Raw genomic sequence first — 20,923 nt, 5'->3', positions numbered from 1 at the left:
ATAAAAAAGAAATTTAAAGTACAATTACCATATTTTTTTTTATTAAATATAGATAAATCTATACTTGAAATGTAATAGGTTTCCATCCCTAAAACAGTTATCATGTTTTAAATCAAATATACAATTTTTACGTAAACATTGATATGAAATACTATTCACTATATTTACATAAGCAAACATACATCTGTAATTCCAAATATAAGTATACAGAACATTATTTTCCACTTACATTCTTTACATAAAACTTTAGTACATTCATATATATCAATGTAAAACAAATTTATTATGCGGTTTAAAAAAAGCTCGTTTACTTACATGATTTGTATTGTCTTATGAAAGTTCCATTTAGCTAAGATAAATCTTTATCATTCTATTTATAATTCATAGAATCTCTTTCATTGTATTGACTACAAAAATAATCACTTTCATAATTCATATAATTTTGTTACACTAATGAATAATAAATAAAGCATCCCAGTAATTCGAAATTTTGTAATATAAAATTAATAAATATTACCTAAATGAAATTAGAAATAATAGATTAAAAATTTTAAAGCTGTTTAATATAAACAATACAATAATTCAGTTATTTCAATCTTTTTTCATGTGATTTGCTCCTGGATGATCTGGAAAATCATTTAACATTAAAAAAAGTAATAATATGCATATTCATAGATACTGGTTTGCGAAAAAAGAAATATGTACCTTCTTCATCGTCATCTGCATCTAAAATATCTGGACAACAAATACCATAACATATTAATGATAAGAATCCTGCTGGTAAACCAAACAAAACCATTGTTAGAATGGGGTTCCCCATCCACATTGCAGAAAGAGTTGTTTTTAATTCAAACCATGATCTATATATACGAATTAACCAACTGTTTCCACCATATCGCTGAAAACATATGCCATAATGTTAATTTTTTCTAACCACATAAAGTATCTTAAATTTATTTTAAAAAAATATCTTATATACCGGAGCACTTTCATTTCGAATTTGCTCTAGGAACAACTCTATCACATGAGGAGTCAATTTTTCTGTTTCATCCTCTGGAATGTGATGGTGGTTTGTTGTAGTATTAATAACAATTAAACTTGGCAATGGTAAAACCATCATTGCTATACTATTGACTAGATCTGGACTAGCTATCCAACCAAACTGAAATTGACTAAATGCCAAAACAGTAATTATAATCAATTTTGAATAATAAAATAAAGAATATACAAATTCATAAAATGTAACTTACTCATGATATTTTTCTCGTTTGCTTTTAATTATAGATTCTATCATATCTTTGAATCGTGTCATATGTAGTGGTATTTCTTCTAGTTGATTTTCTTCTACTACTGCCAATACTAGATTTTTATTTGTCAGGAAAAGTTGATTTATATTTCCTCTTGTTACTTTTGGGAATGTAGGAAAACGTTCTGCATTTATCCATTTGTACACTGTCTCGTTTAACTTTTCTATATTATTTATGTCATGGCCTATTACAAAATATTTGTTATTAAAAATTAATTTTTTTATTCATTGATATTATTGGTAATAATTACGAAAAATATATTTTTATAGGTAATATCAATATTTTACAAATATTTACCACTAAAATTATAATGTAAATTTTCCTTATAGACAAACAATGCTGGAGTATTTTCCACAGGAGCATGTTTACTAACAACATTTGGATGAGACTGATAGAAAAATGCATGTGGTTGGAACACATCTGCAGTCTTATGATAAAATTCCTAAAACATATTCATTTAAATTAAAATCTTCATTAATGTTACAGATGAAGAACATCCGGTCTTCACCTGTATTTTTTTAATTCTGTGAAACAGAAACACCTTTATTTTGAAATATTTATCTAAGCAATGAGATACAGTCGCGGTTGCGCTGGGATATCAGTTGTGATAAATATCCGGACGATATCGTTCTTGGAAATCTTGAAGAATAAGGTTTTCCATATACGTATACTAAACTCCTTGATCCACCCCTACAATAGAATTCCGAGATCTTTACGGTATATAAAAAACCAAAAAATATGCTCCTTGGACGGAATAGATTGTGTAATTCCGCGTTGCGTTCATTAAAAGTTAATATAGTGAGATCGAGCTGAAGTTTTCTTTTGATCAAACTTTAACTCTTCAAAGTCCGCATGTCAGTCTAAACTCTGTTTAACAAACCCTCACGCTGCCCTTAGTTCCCGCATTGCCAGTGCATCAAAACTGAGCGACCAAACCATAAGGTAACGATATAATACTCATTTATCCGCAACACACTCACATGGAACAATCTTTTAATTACAATGCATATACTTGTATTCTTGTATAAATTCGAGTATAATTATTAAAACCTAACATCCAATCCCGCAATCCTGTACAACATAATTGAACGTACCCACACGATACAACTTTATCACTCGAATTGCGTCGATTATTATTGATCAAAGTTACATGGTAGACCACTAGTCAAGACTAGTATTGCAACTGTATTCCATAAGAATACGTTCGCAGGCTTCTCGCGTTGCTTGAAGTCTCGGTTCACAACATAAATAACATTTTTATTAGTTTTTACATAAAATAAAATTTTTATTTTACCCATAATGGTCCAGATCGTTCTCCAACATATAAAAAGTATAGATCGCGTTCCCTTTTAATTGTGTCGAAACTTTGAGTTCTTGTTACTTCTTGAACAGGCGGGCCACTTACTCTTAATGCAAATTTTACTATTTCATCTCGTGTTCTATCTCCATGATATACAAATTCTTGCTCACCTTTTAAGCTATATATAAAAGAGAAACAATACCAGTAGAGAAATGTATCACTAAATGTATATATATACAAAACTATAAAAATAAATCCAACTTTCTTCTTACAATATAATAGTTGGAAATCCCTTAACTTTAAAAGCATGAGCAACACTTGTAAATCTGGTGCAATCAACTCTTCCAACTCTTATTGATGTCGCATGTAAATGTTGCGCTACATGAGCCCAAATTGGTTCTAATCTTTTGCAATGTGCACACCATGGTGCATACATCTACAAAAAAAGTAATGTTTGTAGTTTATAAGCAGTAATTTTATATAAAAACATAACGTATCAGATATTTTATATTTATACCATAACAAGCCACTGCCCATCTTTATGAATATCCAAAAATCTATTAAAGGAATTGAATAATATTTAAAATTTTATACATATACATGTAAATATATGTCATTAATTAAATTTAAAATATAACTAAACTGTGGATGTTCATGCAATTTTATACTTCTATGAACATAATTAAAAAAATGAAATCTAAGTAGAAATTTGTTTCATTTACTAAATATCATAATAAGTGATCTACTTGAAATATTGTATATATTTTTGTATATTGTATGTACTTCTAGATTTTTTTGGAATTCTAAATTTCTCAAAAATACATAAACAACCATAGTCTACATATAACAGACATTAATCATTATATACCTGTCGCTTAGTTCAAGTACACGTGATGCTATTACAGGAGTAAAAATACCTGAAAAAACTGAATTATGTTTCAATAATACTAACTGTATTAAAAGATAATAACATAAATGGAGTCAATTTAATTTACTTCATATGTATATAAGTTAAGTGTAGTTTTTAAAATACAGAGTATGAAAATAAAAGGAATAAATGTTAAAATCACAAGTAAATGTTTAAAAAAATTAAATATATTTAAAGAAGATATCTATTAAATTTTCAACATAATTGGTTTTTATATATCCAGTTAAAAACAGTAAAAACAGCCAATAAAAACACTAATAAAAAGAAATGTCATTTTTTAAATATTAAACAAATCTAATTAATAAACAAGAAGTTTTAACGAATGAAATAAAATTAAAGATTTTAGTGCTAAACACTAAACTTTAGTAAGTTATCGATCGGCAACATTTGGAGGTTATGAAGTAATTTACTTAACACTAATTTCATATTTTTATCAAATTAGTATTCACAACAAAGTTACATCTTATAAACAGTTAATGGCGATGAATAAATTTACCATAAATAACTGCGATGAACACCAATTTCATTATTGTTACCATTGCAGCAAAAAGGCTTTTTATTGAGAAAAGCCTATTTTGTTAAATCTTAAGATCAAAAATATTATATTTGATTAATTTACTTTCACATAATTAAGGTAATTAACGCTCTTAGCTGTGAAATTGAAATGCACACGATAAAATCCGATACACCTCTACCATGTTTTTGTCCTGTGACGCCATACAATTCTTATACCGGCATCTTCTGAACTAACTTTTACGTTTTGCATTTCTACATGCATTATACGAAAACAGCAGGGAGGAGATTTAAAAATGCATTAATCGCAAATTTAAAATAATCTAAAATACACATAAATTCACTTGAATTATTAAAGTTACAAAAGTAATGTAGTCACGACAAAATTGGAAATAACTACAAATATTTTTTACCGTATTTTCTATTATTCATTAAAGTGAAATATTTATTAATGACGAATTGAATAAAACATTGTAGTCAACTAATAATAAGCATACTAATTGCATAACTATTATAATACGTGTTGTAATAACTATGTAACGTGTGTGTACTAAATTACGTAATTACGTTTAATTGCGTGACGCTGACATAGATAAATAATTAAGTGAATAAATAAATAAAGTGAAATATTATGTTTTAGTATAAAAAATAAAAAATAAAAAATAATTAAGGCAGGTACAAAATCATTCTATACATATGTATAAATATCTTAATGTATATAGACCTTAAAAATTAACTTCTCTATAAAACAATTTACTGATAAATTGAATATGAAAACTAATACTTTTGTTCATCAAAATGAACTCTTTATTTACGGATTTCGTAAAGAATATTTTACATTTTAATTAGTTAAATATCAATGAAATAATAAATTTATATAGTTCTTTTTACATAATTGCAGATAATCGCGAGAAAATTTTAAGTATTTTGTAATTGGGCAGTATCTTCAGTTTCGATATTAGTTTCAGCATCTTCAAAGTCCTGAAAGTAAGACAATGATGCAAGCTTTGTGTAATACATAAATCGACAAATAGTTGAAAATCACATTTTTATTTATAAATGATAAATAACTCACATAATCTTAATCAATGACTGTACTATCCGAGAGACCGCTAAGTAACATTATGAGAAAAATATAGAATGATTGTACAATATTAAAAACGATCATGATGAAAAGAATATAAACATAGCAAAGGAATAAGAAAGGATAAAAAATGATGCTGATGCCAATGGTAGCCAAAGTTGTCAATATACTACCCATTTCTCTCTTTTTTCGCGAGATTCACTTTTTAATTACATGTATGTAACGAATCTAGGAATAAACCATTAATAATCTCAACTTCTAATTTTTTTTTTTTTGTTTTGTGGAATTAAGAAAGCATTGATTAATTAATAGACTTTGTTACTGCAGACACTATTTGTAGTAGCGAATAGTAGATTTGTTATTCATGAAATATACGTATGTGAAAAATTAAAATCAATCTTAAATGGAAAATTAAAATCGAATTTTGATAAAAACAAATTATCGATTTTGATACACAATATCTATTAAAAAATAATTACTTTCTGAAAATGATTGGACTCTTTAGATTTCGAACTGAATTTTATTGTTAATGAACAAAAAATTTCATACCTCTTCATCATCTTCATTTCCAAAACGTATTTCTAGACCACTTAATTTAAATATGATTAAGAGATAAATTGCAAGCGCTATGTTAATTACATTCGATAAATACGTGCCATATAAATATGTCAAATATAGAAAGGGAAGAATAATTATTTTCACAGAAACTTTAGTTATTCTTCCAAAAAAAGATCCCATATTTGAAATATGATTCAGGAAAAAAATGATTCAAGATTTATTTATGTTAAAATAACTTTTATGTTAATTCATTAATTACACTGCACGAAAGTAATGTGAAACATTATTCTTTGATAATATAGACATCTTTTTGTGGATATTTATGAATAACTGTCGAACCAACTTCATGTATATGATAAAAAATTTGTTTAATAGAATATTCATATATTACATTTTTTATAAATAATTAATAAATATTAATTAATAAATCTTGTATATATTTATTTTTAAAAGTTTGTCGAATTAAATGTATTACCATTGAAAATACATTTTGTTCATTAAAAAAGATCGACAGCTAACAATAATTTAAAAAATAAAATTATAATTATAATTGAATATTATAATTGAATTATAATTGAATATTATAATAATTATAATTGAATATTTTACGATCAATTCAGCAATTTAAAAAAGTGAGTATATAAATTATGCAAAGTGCTAACAAATTCTCATATAACAAAAAAAAATTAATCTAGTTACATGAACAGCTGCAAAAATGCGTTATGATTGCGATTACATGCATTATAACGCATTTTGATTGTCGTGAAAATAATCATTACATGATAAATTATAACAAATGTATTAAACAAAACATTTATTAATAAGCTATACAAGGAACATCATTACAGGAATGGAGTTTTGCATAGTATAGCTCATTTTAAAATGTATTAACAATTCACGAAAAATACACGTATAAGAAGTAATGAAATAATACGCTTTTTAAATTACAAAATCATAAATATAAAATATGACAATACGTAAAGACATTGTAAATTAAATAATGGTAATAAATACTGGATTTTTATGTTTATATTATTAAATAAGCATTATTTTAGACTAGATTTACCGGTTCTCTTTGGTGTTGATATAGGGATTTCATTCTCAATAGTAAAAGTCGCGTTGCTAAGTACTGAACTACCGCTTCTGGAATCTTTTATATTCGAATCGTTTTCTGTATCATCTAAATCTATATTTCTATTTTCAAACATTTTCGTCGAATCCTTATCACTACCTTTCACATCATTCTTTTCTACGATATATGTTCCAGCACTATCAGTCGAATCGGAATCGTCCTTTCTAAGACAATTATTCTTATAAGTTATTGACTTTGTATTATTTTCTTCCATTTCAATAGCGAAATCCGGTTCGATATTTTCTTGTAATAGAGTTTTAGTGATTTCGTCATATACTTTAATCTTCTGATAATTTGTGGCGCTATCGGAAAAAGTTTTCGTTGTGTCATCCTTAGATATATTACTGTTTCTCATTTCCTTCGCGCTTCTCGATCTCTCCTTCCTATTCCGATCATTTGTTCTTTCACTTTGTAACGTATAACATTCGACAACTTTCGGTTTATCACTACTTGTTGTATTTGATTCAAAATAAGAACTGGATTGATCTTCGATAGTTAAATACGCAGACTTATTTTTTTTCAGTTTCTTCTTCTGTTTTTCTATGTTTTCATTTAAAAACGTTAAGACTTTATTCTCACTTGATTGTTGGAGGAGGGTAAAATTCCTCCCAGATTCAATATCACCTGACGATTTTGATGAATTTGATAAAATTCTATCAATCTTTTCAATAATATTATATAAACGATTCGCACTGCGACTTTTCATCGTTTGTCCAGTTTCATTTAATCGTTGAAGTTTCATCTTTGTATCATAGTACATTATATCGCTGTATTTATCTTTTTCGAAAACACTATCAGAGAACTTAAGAAGACTAGAATTATGGCTTTGATTAAATTGTAAGCTTGTTTCTTTCGTATGCAAAGTCTCTTCGATTACTTTCTTTGAAGTATTCGATCTTAATTTTTCTTTGGGCATTACGGATGTCTTTAGGAATCTCATGGGAACATCGCTATTATTCACTGTGTTTTCAGTCTCTCTCATCATTTTTAATCCTATATCTTCACCCGTAGCATCTTTATTAAATGTTAAAATTCTCACCGAAGCAGGACTACCAAAAGTCGAAAAAGCTAATATGTGATCGTATGGATGATAATCTACACAAGTCACTGCTCGATAATGTCGATCAAACGTATATTTTGCAAGAAGATTCCCGGTTTCTAAATTCCACACGTTCAAAGATGAATCTTCGCCACCGCAAAAGATCAAATTGCCACATGGAGAAATACAAGCTGTTGATTGTATTCTGCAAGAAATATTTCAAGATAACGTAAAAGAAATCAAGACAAGAATGAATCATTAAAAGTAAAATTATAAGATGAAGAATACCTTTGATTATTCAATTCATTATACTTTTGCAATACTACTCCAGTTGCGAGATCTAACATTCTTAACCCATTGTTCCTTGAATGAACGAGAAGTCTGGACTCCAAGGGATGTAAAATAATTGTGTTAATTATTATACCGTCAATTTCTCTGACCTTTATCTTTCGTGATATGTGCCATTCCTTCATGGATGATATTTTTCGACTCTTTTTCAACACCCATATGATTATTATTCCGACACTATCTCCTGTTAATAAGTTACTATTCTTCTGGAAATACATAGAATTTATAAATCCTTCGTGACCCCCTAATTCTTGACTAAGATCCCAATTTTTCGACTTCTTATCTTCTATCCAAATACGTGCTATGCGATCGTAACAACCGGTTACTACTATCGAAGAAATATCGGGATCAAATTTGCCACAGTACACGTAGGATGGATGAGGCATCATCTGTTGAAAGATACACAATTTAATTTCGATTGATATTACCATCATGATATCAAATAAATTATATTATTGAGTGAAGACTACAGAAGGAAAACATGATAATATATATTAACATAATAATCATAATCAACGTAATAAACAAGGAGTTGACTAAACTAAGAGGGAGGGTATTCGTGTTTTTTATTTGCAGATTTGAAAGCGACGTTCAACAGAGTGGACAGATGAGGGTTGAAGGCGATGCTAAGGTAGGTAGGCACAAACAAAAGACTAAGGGATTATGGGAAAGTACGAAGAAAGAAAGAGTGTGATAAGGTTGGAAAAGGAAATTACGGAGGTTTTCTGAGTGGGAAGAGGAGTTACACAGGATGCCCTGTGAGCCCAACACTGCTTAAGTGATTAAGTTTATTAGTTAACACATATACTTATATATATATTTTTCGCTACGACAATAATAACAACGCTAATCAGGATGTCAAGAAATGAGACATTCTGTGTAAACATAATATAAATTTTAATTTAGACACAATATTAATAATAACATCAATGCTGGATGAGATCCAAATTAAAAAATTTTACGAAATGAACATATCTCATTTACCTTCTGTTATCTTCTAATAAATATTTAAATTCTTACTTGTATATGTTCTACAATTCGATTCTGTACATCCCAAATACGAGCAGTTTGATCAGATGAAACAGAAAGCAAATAATTATCATTGTTGGACCAGTTGAGGGAGTAAACGAAAGTTTTATGTCCTGAAAACCGTACGTAGATCTTCTTTGCTTCAACCTAACAGCAATTAAAAGAACTTTAATATTCGTAGCGAAATCATATAATAATATGTAATATCACATGGAAAAATTTTGACAAATTTGAAATTGTACAATTGTGTTCATTGCAATGTATAAAAGTGTTTTCTACCAAACTTAATAAAATTATGAATGTTACGAATTACAATGTTCTCACACACTGAAATTAATCACCGAATAATATAATTATAAATTTTGTATAATTTATTAATAGTAGAAACTCGTTTTTCGAATGGTTGTTTAAAGAAGACATAATGTACTAAAATTTGAAACCAATTCTCGCGAAAACAAATATATTTATCATTTAGTTAATGAATCACTTACAAAGATACAATCGAACTTGTAGGGATTTAATAATGTTTTGCTAAAACTTTTGTAGTTCCTTTAATTGATTTGTAATATATGAAAACAATTTAAAATCACAAGAAATATAATCTAATATTTAAACAATCCAGATCATTTGAACAACAATTACTAAAAGAAAATAAAATGTATGAAGAATATTTAACTGGGTTTTTTGAAAGTTATCATAAAATGTGGACTCAACATAAATATATTAATGATGATACTTGGAATTATTTCTTCAATGTTTAATAAGATTATTTCTTCAGTATTACACTTTTTACTGTTTAATCCTGCTACAAACCTCGAATTTTTATATTTCAATCTTATTCTGATTTTAGCAAACAGAAAGAATTTGTAACGTCTTAATATAGAATTGAGATGAGAAATCAGTCATACTTTTCTCATTTTTGTTCAAATTAAAGATATTTTCTAATCTTAAAAAAATATGATTGGATCGAAAATGACCGAAAGAACGTAATAGGAATAAAAAGAAGATATGTAATCGCATCAAAATCTTTTACCCTTCGTATTAATAAAAATGAAAAATTTTAATATTCACCTCATAGACGACAATGGGATAGTCGCGCTCTTCGGAAAAGCAACAAGCCAAATATTTGCCATCGTTACTAAAAGCAATGTAAAAACATCCATTTTCGCCAATATCCGTTTCGAAGAAAATTTCATTTGGTATTTTACATGACTGTGAGGCTAATCTAGTCCATTTTGGCAAGTTTATAGCGTTTGAAGTATGAACAGACATCCCATGTGATTCGTTACGTGTGTTGGATAAATCATATAACGATAATTGCCGATAAAGAACAGGTTCTAATTTAGGCTGGTCGATGGATTTTGCGGTAACAAATAAACTGCTAGGATACTTTTCTCGGACGTTCGATTTCCACCATGTATACACCTAGAAAATTCAATTTGAAAATTCAAATATTTAAAATCTCATAATGATATATTAGAATCAAAGGTAATAAATTGCGTGTTAATGTTTAGAAGTAAATTTCATCTTATTATAATATCTTATGACAGTTCTAATAAAAAATAAAATCGCGCTGTGTATTTGTATTTATAATCTTCTAACTAAATTACATTTTAGCAGATAATGTAAGTATATTTGCGTTTGATATCTATTTGACAACTGATCTTATATATAGAAATATTTTTACTACTTTGTTGTTCCATTAGATAAAAAATATATCTATATATGATTACAAGACATTTTTATATTCTAATAAAAGCATATACATCAAAATTTTATATGTACATATTAAAATGAAATTTATTTCACATTAAAATATAAGAATATCTTTATTTTAAATTCTTTTCAACGTCTGATAGGAGTGTCTGATAAGCAAAGAGAAAATATAAAAGATCACAGTTGACCTTAAAAATTTACATAGAAAGGAGAAAAAGCAGTCCTATAAAATGATGTTACATATTTAGGATAAAAAAGGATTTTGATCGAGTCATTAATGACAAAAATAATAACGTTTACGTTATGCCTATTCACTTAATAATCACTTACTTCACACGTATGAAATCTATCAAATTTTTGCGAATTCTTTCGAGGTTTATACAGTTGTAATCTGACTTTTTTGTTAATATGTAACACTTGGTTTCGTCCTACAGGCTTTAAAAAAGCCCATGCAACCTTGTACCAACAACCTTCATGACCTATTTTAACGAATAAAATCAAACGATTAATTTTAATCCTAAATTAATTAAAACTAATGGAGAAGCTTATAGCAAAGATTACCCTTATCAGATATAATGCTTTTCAGTAATCAAAAACGACGCTTATAGCATTGTGAAATCGAAATTATAAAAAATAATCTGTGTTCTGACTTATTATCGAATGAAAAGTAAGTGGTTTTGTAAAAATAATTAATTATAATATAAAATATAATTAATGTAATATTAATTATAATTATTAAAGCAATTAGGATTAATTATAATAATAATAAATATAATAAATATGTTTATTTAATATTACCTATATATATTTTGTTAAAAAGGACTGAAATGTATTATAACATGGATAACGTAACATATAAACATGGAGAAGAGTGGTCGTTTTTGTTATAAGCTTCTCAATTCTTCTAAACTAAATGTTAGATATTAACTATGTATATACACCATATATAGTAACTAAAACACTTGCCAAATTTATCATAATTGAAGCTGGCCTCGGCAAAACTCAAAAGATCTACGATTTCAAAAAGTATCACAACCTGTTCATTATCAATTTTCAAAAGCTCTTTGAAATCATGTTCGAAGATAAGTTCTTCCTCCCATACCGGAACTATAGACTTATTCTCTTTGAAGTCAAACTTCCCAGTTATAACAGGCTGCAAATACGTACACGCACCATGTTCATTTTTCAAATACTTCCCATTTTCAGCCTTTACTATATGAACCTTTACCATAGGATGTTTCGTCACGTAATCAATCTCCAACATATCTGTTCTATGAATCGTTACGGATATATACTTTATATCGTCTTTCTTCTTCCTCTTTTTCTTCCTTTTTGAACTTTCTTTGACATTGACACTCGGCGTCAAATTTTTAGAAAGCCTCTTTTCTTTGTCTTTTTTCTGCAACCGATGTTCTATAAATTTCGATTTCTTTTTCTTTGTTTTAGACCTTTTTAACTTAGCTTCATCGTTAGTTTCTTTAGCGCGATTTTCGTCAAAATCATCGTTTTCGGAAGTAGTCACCGAATATTGACTAGAATGTTTTAAACGATCTTCATCAAGATCATCTTCAGTAACAGGTAGTGAATTTTCCTTTGAATGCCTTCGACTGTTAACGGAATGCTTTCGACCATTTCTTATCAAAAATCGATCATCTTTTATCGATACTTCCTTAGAATCGTCATCCGATTGCGCAGTGATTTCCTCCAAGCTCTGAGAACTATTCGAACTATTAGAAGTATTTTTGTTACTCTTTTCTACGTAACTTCTCTTATTTCTTAATCCACGATTCCTTCTATCTTTCAAAGATATATCACCGCGGTTAAACTTATCAATACGTTCAACATCTAATATTGCATTCTTCTTTCGATTCTCAGACGTTTCACTGTCCAAATTTGCAGGCTCCTTCAAATCTTCGGTCGCAATCGCTGTTTCCTTGAAACTCTTATTTTCTTCGCTCAACGAATCTCGAATGCTTCGACTATCGAAAGTAGAAAGCTCCATTTGTTGTGGATCGTGAATCATTCTCTTCATCCTGATTTTTGGGTTGCTTCGATTATGATCAGTTTCAATCGTGAGAATTTCTTCCGAATCGAAGGCCTCATTATCAAACCCGAACAACGATTTCTTTAAGAAGGATCTAGTTGCTGGTAGTGGTTTTTCGGAACGTTGAACAAATGAAGATGCACTTTCTGAAGATACAATCGTCCAAGAAGTATTCCTAGTCTCTGGTAATCGAATTACGGTGTTATCTTTCGACCATCGTTTTCTCGTTGGTTTCTTTACTTCTTCTTTCTCATATTTCGGCGTAATCCATTGTTTTCTGCCATGTAACTTTCCCTCGACAGACGATTGATTAATATTCTTTTTACTTAATTTATCGCTTAATTTATTGTTATTCACCGATTGAATCTCGTTTCCATTTTTTTTAGCGATCGGAGATTCTCCAAATTCTTCTATCAAATCTAATGAATCTACGACTTTTATATCATCATTGTATCTTGTAAGATTTTCATGTTTTGAATTTGTTTTTGATTTCTCGATCTTCTCGTGAAAAATATTTGTTGTCGAAAATGCTTTCACATTTCCGAATTCCTTCAGAAATAAATTTTTCTTATTTGATGCTCCATCATGTTCGATGTTATTATCATGTGATTTTTCTTCTTTATATTCTTGATGAATATCAACGATAACGTCCACTGATTTCGATGCAAATTCCGATGAATTCATAGAGTCTGTATTAGTGAATAATTTGGACGTATCTCTATTGAATATTGAGAAAGAATCTTCCATATCTTCTGTGATATTTGCGTTATTAGAAAACGAATGCTCATTGTCGCTATCTTGAAAATTAGTTTTGTAGTTAGTTTTATTTACGAGCGGTCGTAGATTCGTTTCATTTTGTCTTTTCTTTTTATTCTTTGTTAATGCAGTTTGCAATTCCATGTTTCACTTTATTTTCAGTTGAATTGCGAGTCTAATTAAGACTTTATAGTAATGGAATCTTTTTCATTAGAATTTTGATTTTTAAAATTATTGAACTACATTCGAGGTATTTATATATGTTATCTTCTAATATAATTACATTTTGTTTCCTTTTAATAAATATTTGCAAATAATGCTGCTTACATTTTATTAGTATTTTGTGTGAAGTGTTTTACAATAAACATATTACATCATGGTGCTGAAGCAAATAAACCACACATTTTTGGAAATATTTTATTTGAAAAATAAATAAAATCTTTTGTGAATTGTTGCCCTCTAATGTTTCCTACCACTGAATGAATTGTGCAATAATATGAATTAATTCTATATCATCCCTTTTATTATGTCTTATTAGCAGAAATATGTTTTATTTCATTCTTCGTATCTGTTTCTTCGAATTAAAATTTCTTAGAGGTTATGTAAATCTTCATCTGCGATTCTTAAAATTTGTTTGGTTAGTGTTTATATTGATATCATTGACTCTCCCTCACTAATCGAATGCATTAAATTATTTATGCAGTGAGTTCTTGAACACATTACAGATATAAGTATAATTTCATATTTTTTATATTTCTATGAAAATTATAATTGTATGCTGTATTACATTACAATTAATTCTTTTTATTATATTATAACATTTATATGCACACTATAGATGAAATTTGAACGCATAAATCATTTAAAAATAAATAGTTAAAAAAATATTAATATATGGTTCTCCGTAACTAACACGCGGCAGGTATGAAAATTGATCGGAAACTTCAGTTTATGCCGTTATGATACAGGTGTACAACAATCAATATAAATAAATCTAATTTTTGTTTTCAAATATTATGGAATATTTATAATATAATAAATATTTGTTTACCATGAATATGGTACAAGCACTAGTATAATTATATATAATTATTCATTGTAAAATCATTTTTTAAATGCTTGATTAAAAATATATGCATGTCCAAAGTAATAACATAAACAAAATAAGTTTAAGATACAGAAATGTAAGAATTTATTGAATCTATATACATATAATAAAAATTCATTTATTATTTCATTCATTGCATATTTATTATGATATTTCATTATTTGTTCCCTCTTCTTTTAGTAATTCCTAATAAAGTATAATTAAATTACAAAATTAACTATTATTCTTGTATGTATTGAACTATATACATATATCTATTTTAAGAACATTTCAAACTCACTGCCTTTATAGCATTATCATAGTCTTCTTCACAATGTATTAGTACTGCATCATTAGTATTAGAATTAGAACATTTTAGATCTTCTTCATCATTTTTTGTGCTTCCTGTAGTGCATTCAGTTTCAGTATTGATATTTCGAAAGGATTTCATTTTCAATCTCTGTTCTCTATTTTTAGCTTCCTTTACCTTTTCTCTGCGTGTTTCTCTATCAAGAAGCTATTAATCTCAATTATATAAATGTGATGAAAAAATACAATTAGACATTATAATATTAATAGAACTTACTGCTGTAAATAAAAATTTATCATTTTTTTGATTAGCTGTTAATGCTTCTGAAAATTCAAGTAAAAATGTTGTTCCTTTCTTATTAGCAATTGTTGCTAATTGTCCTTGTTCATGTGGTTTTATATATGTTAGCACTTCATCACAAACCTAGGATATGTTATATTAATTTTTAAATATAAATAATACATCAAAATGGACATACTTTCACGCTAAGAACTGGAGAATCTTGTTGAATCAACAAATCCCATACATCCAGAGTTCCATCCATTTTTATTAAAAAAAATACAGAAAATCGTGTTATGCTCCATGCTCCACCCATTAAAAAATCTCTATGACCACTAAAATATAATTTGAATAAAACTAATAATTTATATCAATTTTAATATAAATATAAATTAAATGATTTTAAATATATTCACGGTGTCCATGCAATGCAAGATTCTTTACAATCCTCAGACCATATTCTTGTCGTCCAGTCACCAACTGTTAAAAAATTTTTAACAAATGTTGGGTTTCTTTCTAAACTTATTATAGGTCCATATTGTGCCTTGAATCTCGTTGCAATCTTTTCACTTGAAGTTTTCCCTTTGCGATTTCCTGATATTACTATACCTAAGTACAAATAAATATATCAGAATATAAATAAAACTACATGAATTAAAATTCTTAGTTACCATTTTCAAGACCACACATAAAACGTGTACCCATAGATGGTTCAAATTGTAATGCTGAAATCCCAGTTGCCTTATCAATATTTTGATCATCAGGTTTACATAAATCTATTACCAATGTTTCTGTAGGCATTTGTAATTTTCTGATATCCCACCACATTATCTGTAATTAATTTACATTTATATATTAATTTACATATTACATTTATATACTTTTTGTATTTCATTTTGTATCCTGTTATACTTGTCCATCTTTAGAAGCACTGAAAAATTCTGTACTAGTTTTAGAATTTATCCATAACACCTCGTTACATAAATCTCTGTGGCTAAATTCCACTAAACTTGTTTCAATTGGTTCTGATCCTTTTCTAATATCCCAACAAGCCACTTGACCAGTCATTAAGCCACTAATCAGTATATTACTATCTTTAGGATTATATTCCAATGTTAAAATTGGACAAAATGGTTTTAAGATTACACAAGGCGTATTTGGATTTTCTATAAATTTGGACCATAAATCTATTTAGTCCTCTTTATATATCCTGAAATTTTTTATTTAACTTACCTACATCCCAAATATATGACTGAGGATTATCATTTATTGCGTTTTTAAAGTCAGTATTGCAGTAACTAGCTGCAAAACGATTTCCTTGATCCGGTGACCAAGAAAGATGTGTTATTTGTCTTTTTATTGGTAAAATATCACGATATACATTTACTGTACGTGAATATACTCGTTGTATTAAAGAAACTGGTTCCATATAACTGAAGTATTGTTCATAAATATTACAAACATTATTCTGTAAAATACACTGTTCCATTGGCTAAAAATAATTGGAATGCGTAGTCATGGATTCATTTATAGTAAAATAGTTAAACAAATAAGTTGAAAATATAAACAAATATTATTACAGGCAACAATTGAAGCATTGTATGAATATACAGTTCATCTTTTTCTATTTTGCGTTTATATCTCACTGTCTGTTCTACATCTTTCGCATTTAAATCTTTTGGCCAACCACCTTCAGAATGATATATACCACTATCTCGGAATGTTGCAGTATTTGTATTTACCTAAATATATTGTTAACAATAAAAATAATAATATATATACATAAATAATTTTCAACATCAATTTATACCTCATGAACAGAATATATCTTGCTACATTGAGTTCCTTGAGTTACAGGATCTATTTGGATATAGTGAGTCATAGATTCTGCATGTGGTTTAATATCAGTTTCTACTTTATCATAATTTGTGAAGTTACATTGTTTTCCAAATTGTAATCTCTTTTTTGTATAAGTATATTGCATATTGATGTTTTTCATGTTCTAAATTCTCATTTTTAATCTAATCAATAATCTATTTAATAATCTAAATAACTCATACAAACATTTTATTTAAACTTACTTTTAAATATGATCTCAAAAAAGCTTAATATAAAGGAATGAATTATTAAACAATTAAAATAACACTTATCATTATCAGTTATAAATTAATCATTTAAATTTACTTTATTGATATTAAAAAATATGTCAGTATATTACATTGAAATCGTACACTGCATGTATAAATAATACCACTATATTTCTGTTTTCTAGTTGCTATAGTAACATAAATGATAAATGTATCAATGCTCAATTTCTGAATAATAAGAAATGTTAAAATCTTTATTTATCAGTTCTTACTAAAATAGGAATTTTCGAATTTAAACCTTGGTAAAGAATAGAAATCATTTTATATATTTTTACATATTCTAATTGTGTACAATCAAGTAAGATGTTCATGTTAGGAAGCACATCTTCTGCAATAATCTTCATTAAATCATCATAGTATTGTATATGTTGTATTTGTTGCATTACATCAAAGAAAAATAATAACTGATTTTTATTTGTGTAACGCATACAACATATTTTGGACATCCCTAGAAAACAAAATAAGATAAAATACCATATTAGTTATAAAAAAAAATACAATTGTACCTTCAAGATTTTGATTATAAAAAAGATTCCAAAGTCCATTTGACATGCATTCTGTTATATTAGAAATAGTATGTAGTGTTTTGCATATATCATTTCTCAAAATTTGTTTATTTTTAAATTCGTTCATTTCATAAATTTTCCATGCAGATCTCAATTTTGTGTACAGTGATCTAATATCTTCTACATCAATCCCTATGTTTTTAGAGAAAAGAGTTTGAAATAAAGAAATAAATTTAAGGACTGTAGTTACTATATAACTCTTGTGTGCTAATTGTTTTTGTGCAATTTCATCCTGTAATATACATTTACATATTTACATATAGTGTATATATATAGATATATATAGTTTACTTTTATAAATTCTATATTTACTTACCATTTTATTAAATTCTAGCAAAAATGTATGTAACACTTTTTGTTGTTTTTCATTGAATAATCTTTCTGTACATTCTGTATTCAAATATGTATGATAAACTCTCAGTGACTTAATTATTTCTTCGGGGATATCAATTGTATTTAAACTATCTACAATAGTCCTAAGTGTTAAATTTTGTCCACAAGTACGTTGTGAAATTGTATCTTCGTGTAATGGACACTTCATTCTATATTCATTAGGAAGTGTACAATTATCAGATTTAATTGACATCTTCTGTATTAGACATTTCAGTTCACTAGTTGATGCTGCAGAATTTCTTTGACCAAATTTAATACATTTTGACTGCATAAAAACAAAAATGTATTAAATAGCAAATAATTAAATATGCAATAATTAAATTTGGAGATATATAATAAAAAATGTCAAAATTTTAGAACATTGTTTATGCATGATATTTTATATTCAAGTATTTAGTAAATATATACAACCTTTATGTAAATAAAAGTATTTTATGTAAATAGAATATATGATAAGCTTCATGATAAAAATTACTATATTTCAAATTTTATTAAAAGTAGACGAATACAATTAATCCATAATATATAGAAAATAATGCATATACATATATCACAAAAAATTACCTCTGTTATGGAAGTATTAGATTTAACATCATTTTTCATTTTGCGATTAATGTCTTTAACGTTCCTTATATTTTTAATATTCTTTTTATTTATTGCAAGGAAATTCTTGCTTTCTGACGATTTCATTGAGTGCCATATTGATTTATTAGCATTCTTCGTTTTTTCAGGTGTCATATGTACATCTCTTTGTGTTACTTCATTTTGTACTCCCTTATCAATACTTGCCTTTTCAACATTTAATTTTATACCAGGAAGGTCTTGTCTCGAATATATATCTTTATTGCTTATATTTAAACTTTTTACCTTTTTTTTTTTATTTCCTACTATTGACAACAAACATAATAATTAAGTAAGATAAAGAATATATTACTTTTTAAATAACTGTAATAATTTCTTTAAATATTTACCAGTTTCTTGGAAACATTCATAAGCGTAATATTTTGCTTCTCTTCCCGTGATATTAGAAGATAATTTTTCTCGCAATTGTTGTGTTTGTATCAATGTTCTACTAATATCTGCAGCAATTTCTTGAACCTCATCTTTGGACTTTTAAATAGAAAAAAAGAAATTAACATAATTTTGATATAAAAAATTATATAAAAAAATTATATTATAACGGCCTTACTTTGACACAAGTACAAACATTTTTATTAACTTCCTGTTGAGGATGTATTTCCGTGTACCATGGTTTTAAACAATACATTGCTTCATCACAATTTGATTTTAATATATTCTTTACTTCTTCTGTAAATACTAAGGTTTGATGTAAAAATTTAGTCAGTTTCGAAAAATTAAACGAGTCTTCCATTGTTATTTTCAAATCTTGCTGTTTCTAACAAACAAAGATAAAAATCGGTAAATAAAAATCCAATAAGTAACATAAGATAGATTACAGATTAAGAACAGTATAGAAGAGAATAAAAAAGTGAAATATCACTCAAAGTGTTAACTGGTTTTCTTATGTACTAAAATACCGTGTAGATACAATATATTTATGATATATTTTACAATTCTTTCTAATACATGTGTTATCTTCTTTAACATATTATTAAGTAAAACAGATATTGTGATTTAATGGATTTATTTGTGGAAATGAGATAAAGGTAAATATATATATATTTATTATATATATATATAATTCATTTTATAAAATTTTTACTTAACTAAACTCAGAAAAACATTAAAATCGTTTCTACCTTAAATGCTCGTAAAACCGTTATAGTTTTATAAATGCTGTAAATGGAAATGTATTTATTAACGATAAATTTTGATAATATGATCATTTAAAATAGCTACCCTACTGTATTAAAGATATTTTTTAATATGCGTTTATTGTATGAACTCGTATGTGTGTTTACTTAATAAAAAACAAAGTTTTCTTATAAAAATAAAACACGATTTACGATTTTACGGAAATCTTAGCTTAATGATTTTTCATATGTCATGTCCTTCATACATCAACATCACAAGATAAAGGTATTGTATCTAAATATTATAATTCTCAGAGGGCAAAGTTACAAAAAAATATAAGAACGATACCAATGACGTATTTGCCCTAATTATGAAGAATGTTTAGATGTACAGTTCATTTTCATATCAGACATTCAGACAAAATATATTTTAAACCTAAAACGTACAAAATAAATTGCTTTATCTATATGTGCAATTTATCACATTAGAAACTCAGTCAGATACAGTATATATTGTAATTAAAATATGCCAATCATATATTTATGTTTATATACATACATATATGTGTAAATGTGTATGTATATATATAAACATATGAAAAATTGTAAATAAATTTTTAGCAATTAATTGTA

General features: G+C 27.0%; 4 protein-coding genes across 8 annotated transcripts; all 4 read right to left on the bottom strand.

The window, feature by feature from the left end:
- Positions 1-124: 124 nt before the first annotated feature.
- LOC132909252 (protein disulfide-isomerase TMX3) lies at positions 125-4,310 on the bottom strand. 3 transcript variants are annotated; one of them, XR_009658510.1, is made up of 11 exons: positions 4,032-4,305; positions 3,476-3,533; positions 3,125-3,164; positions 2,880-3,043; positions 2,602-2,785; positions 1,605-1,749; positions 1,251-1,491; positions 980-1,172; positions 706-898; positions 518-626; positions 125-407 (listed from the first exon to the last, which is right to left on the bottom strand). XR_009658510.1 is itself a non-coding variant. In XM_060963979.1 (10 exons), exons 1-10 carry the CDS (start codon positions 4,072-4,074, stop codon positions 592-594), a joined length of 1,296 nt encoding a protein of 431 aa, XP_060819962.1. In that variant the 5' UTR covers positions 4,075-4,310; the 3' UTR covers positions 125-591. The 3 variants fall into 3 exon arrangements, 2 of the variants coding, with proteins under 2 accessions (XP_060819962.1, XP_060819963.1); XM_060963979.1 differs by having other exon boundaries at positions 125-626; positions 4,032-4,310; XM_060963980.1 differs by having other exon boundaries at positions 125-626; positions 3,476-3,524; positions 4,032-4,303.
- Positions 4,311-4,826: 516 nt separating this feature from the next.
- LOC132909227 (jouberin-like) lies at positions 4,827-14,843 on the bottom strand. 2 transcript variants are annotated; one of them, XM_060963911.1, is made up of 8 exons: positions 11,921-14,843; positions 11,285-11,433; positions 10,310-10,663; positions 9,230-9,385; positions 8,150-8,598; positions 6,757-8,066; positions 5,124-5,160; positions 4,827-5,029 (listed from the first exon to the last, which is right to left on the bottom strand). In XM_060963911.1, the coding sequence occupies exons 1-8, from the start codon at positions 13,896-13,898 to the stop codon at positions 4,936-4,938; spliced, it is 4,527 nt and encodes a 1,508-aa protein (XP_060819894.1). In that variant the 5' UTR covers positions 13,899-14,843; the 3' UTR covers positions 4,827-4,935. The 2 variants fall into 2 exon arrangements, with proteins under 2 accessions (XP_060819894.1, XP_060819895.1); XM_060963912.1 differs by lacking the exon at positions 5,124-5,160.
- Positions 14,844-14,922: 79 nt separating this feature from the next.
- Positions 14,923-17,519, bottom strand: LOC132909239 (dynein axonemal intermediate chain 2). 2 transcript variants are annotated; one of them, XM_060963942.1, is made up of 10 exons: positions 17,241-17,519; positions 17,011-17,172; positions 16,664-16,922; positions 16,343-16,596; positions 16,102-16,261; positions 15,847-16,039; positions 15,630-15,765; positions 15,428-15,574; positions 15,143-15,358; positions 14,923-15,048 (listed from the first exon to the last, which is right to left on the bottom strand). In XM_060963942.1, exons 1-10 carry the CDS (start codon positions 17,427-17,429, stop codon positions 15,007-15,009), a joined length of 1,758 nt encoding a protein of 585 aa, XP_060819925.1. In that variant the 5' UTR covers positions 17,430-17,519; the 3' UTR covers positions 14,923-15,006. The 2 variants fall into 2 exon arrangements, with proteins under 2 accessions (XP_060819925.1, XP_060819927.1); XM_060963944.1 differs by having other exon boundaries at positions 15,886-16,039.
- A 63-nt stretch (positions 17,520-17,582) lies between these two features.
- LOC132909246 (uncharacterized) lies at positions 17,583-20,551 on the bottom strand. The gene is made up of 6 exons (XM_060963963.1): positions 19,726-20,551; positions 19,508-19,646; positions 19,101-19,423; positions 18,460-18,801; positions 18,084-18,375; positions 17,583-18,025 (listed from the first exon to the last, which is right to left on the bottom strand). The coding sequence occupies exons 1-6, from the start codon at positions 19,906-19,908 to the stop codon at positions 17,772-17,774; spliced, it is 1,533 nt and encodes a 510-aa protein (XP_060819946.1). The 5' UTR covers positions 19,909-20,551; the 3' UTR covers positions 17,583-17,771.
- Positions 20,552-20,923: the final 372 nt, after the last annotated feature.

This window comes from Bombus pascuorum, chromosome 7 (assembly GCF_905332965.1).
Source record: "Bombus pascuorum chromosome 7, iyBomPasc1.1, whole genome shotgun sequence".
In the NCBI taxonomy this organism is placed as follows: domain Eukaryota; kingdom Metazoa; phylum Arthropoda; class Insecta; order Hymenoptera; family Apidae; genus Bombus; species Bombus pascuorum.
Note: the sequence above shows the minus strand (reverse complement) of the source record. Positions and strands in the feature narration are given on the sequence as shown.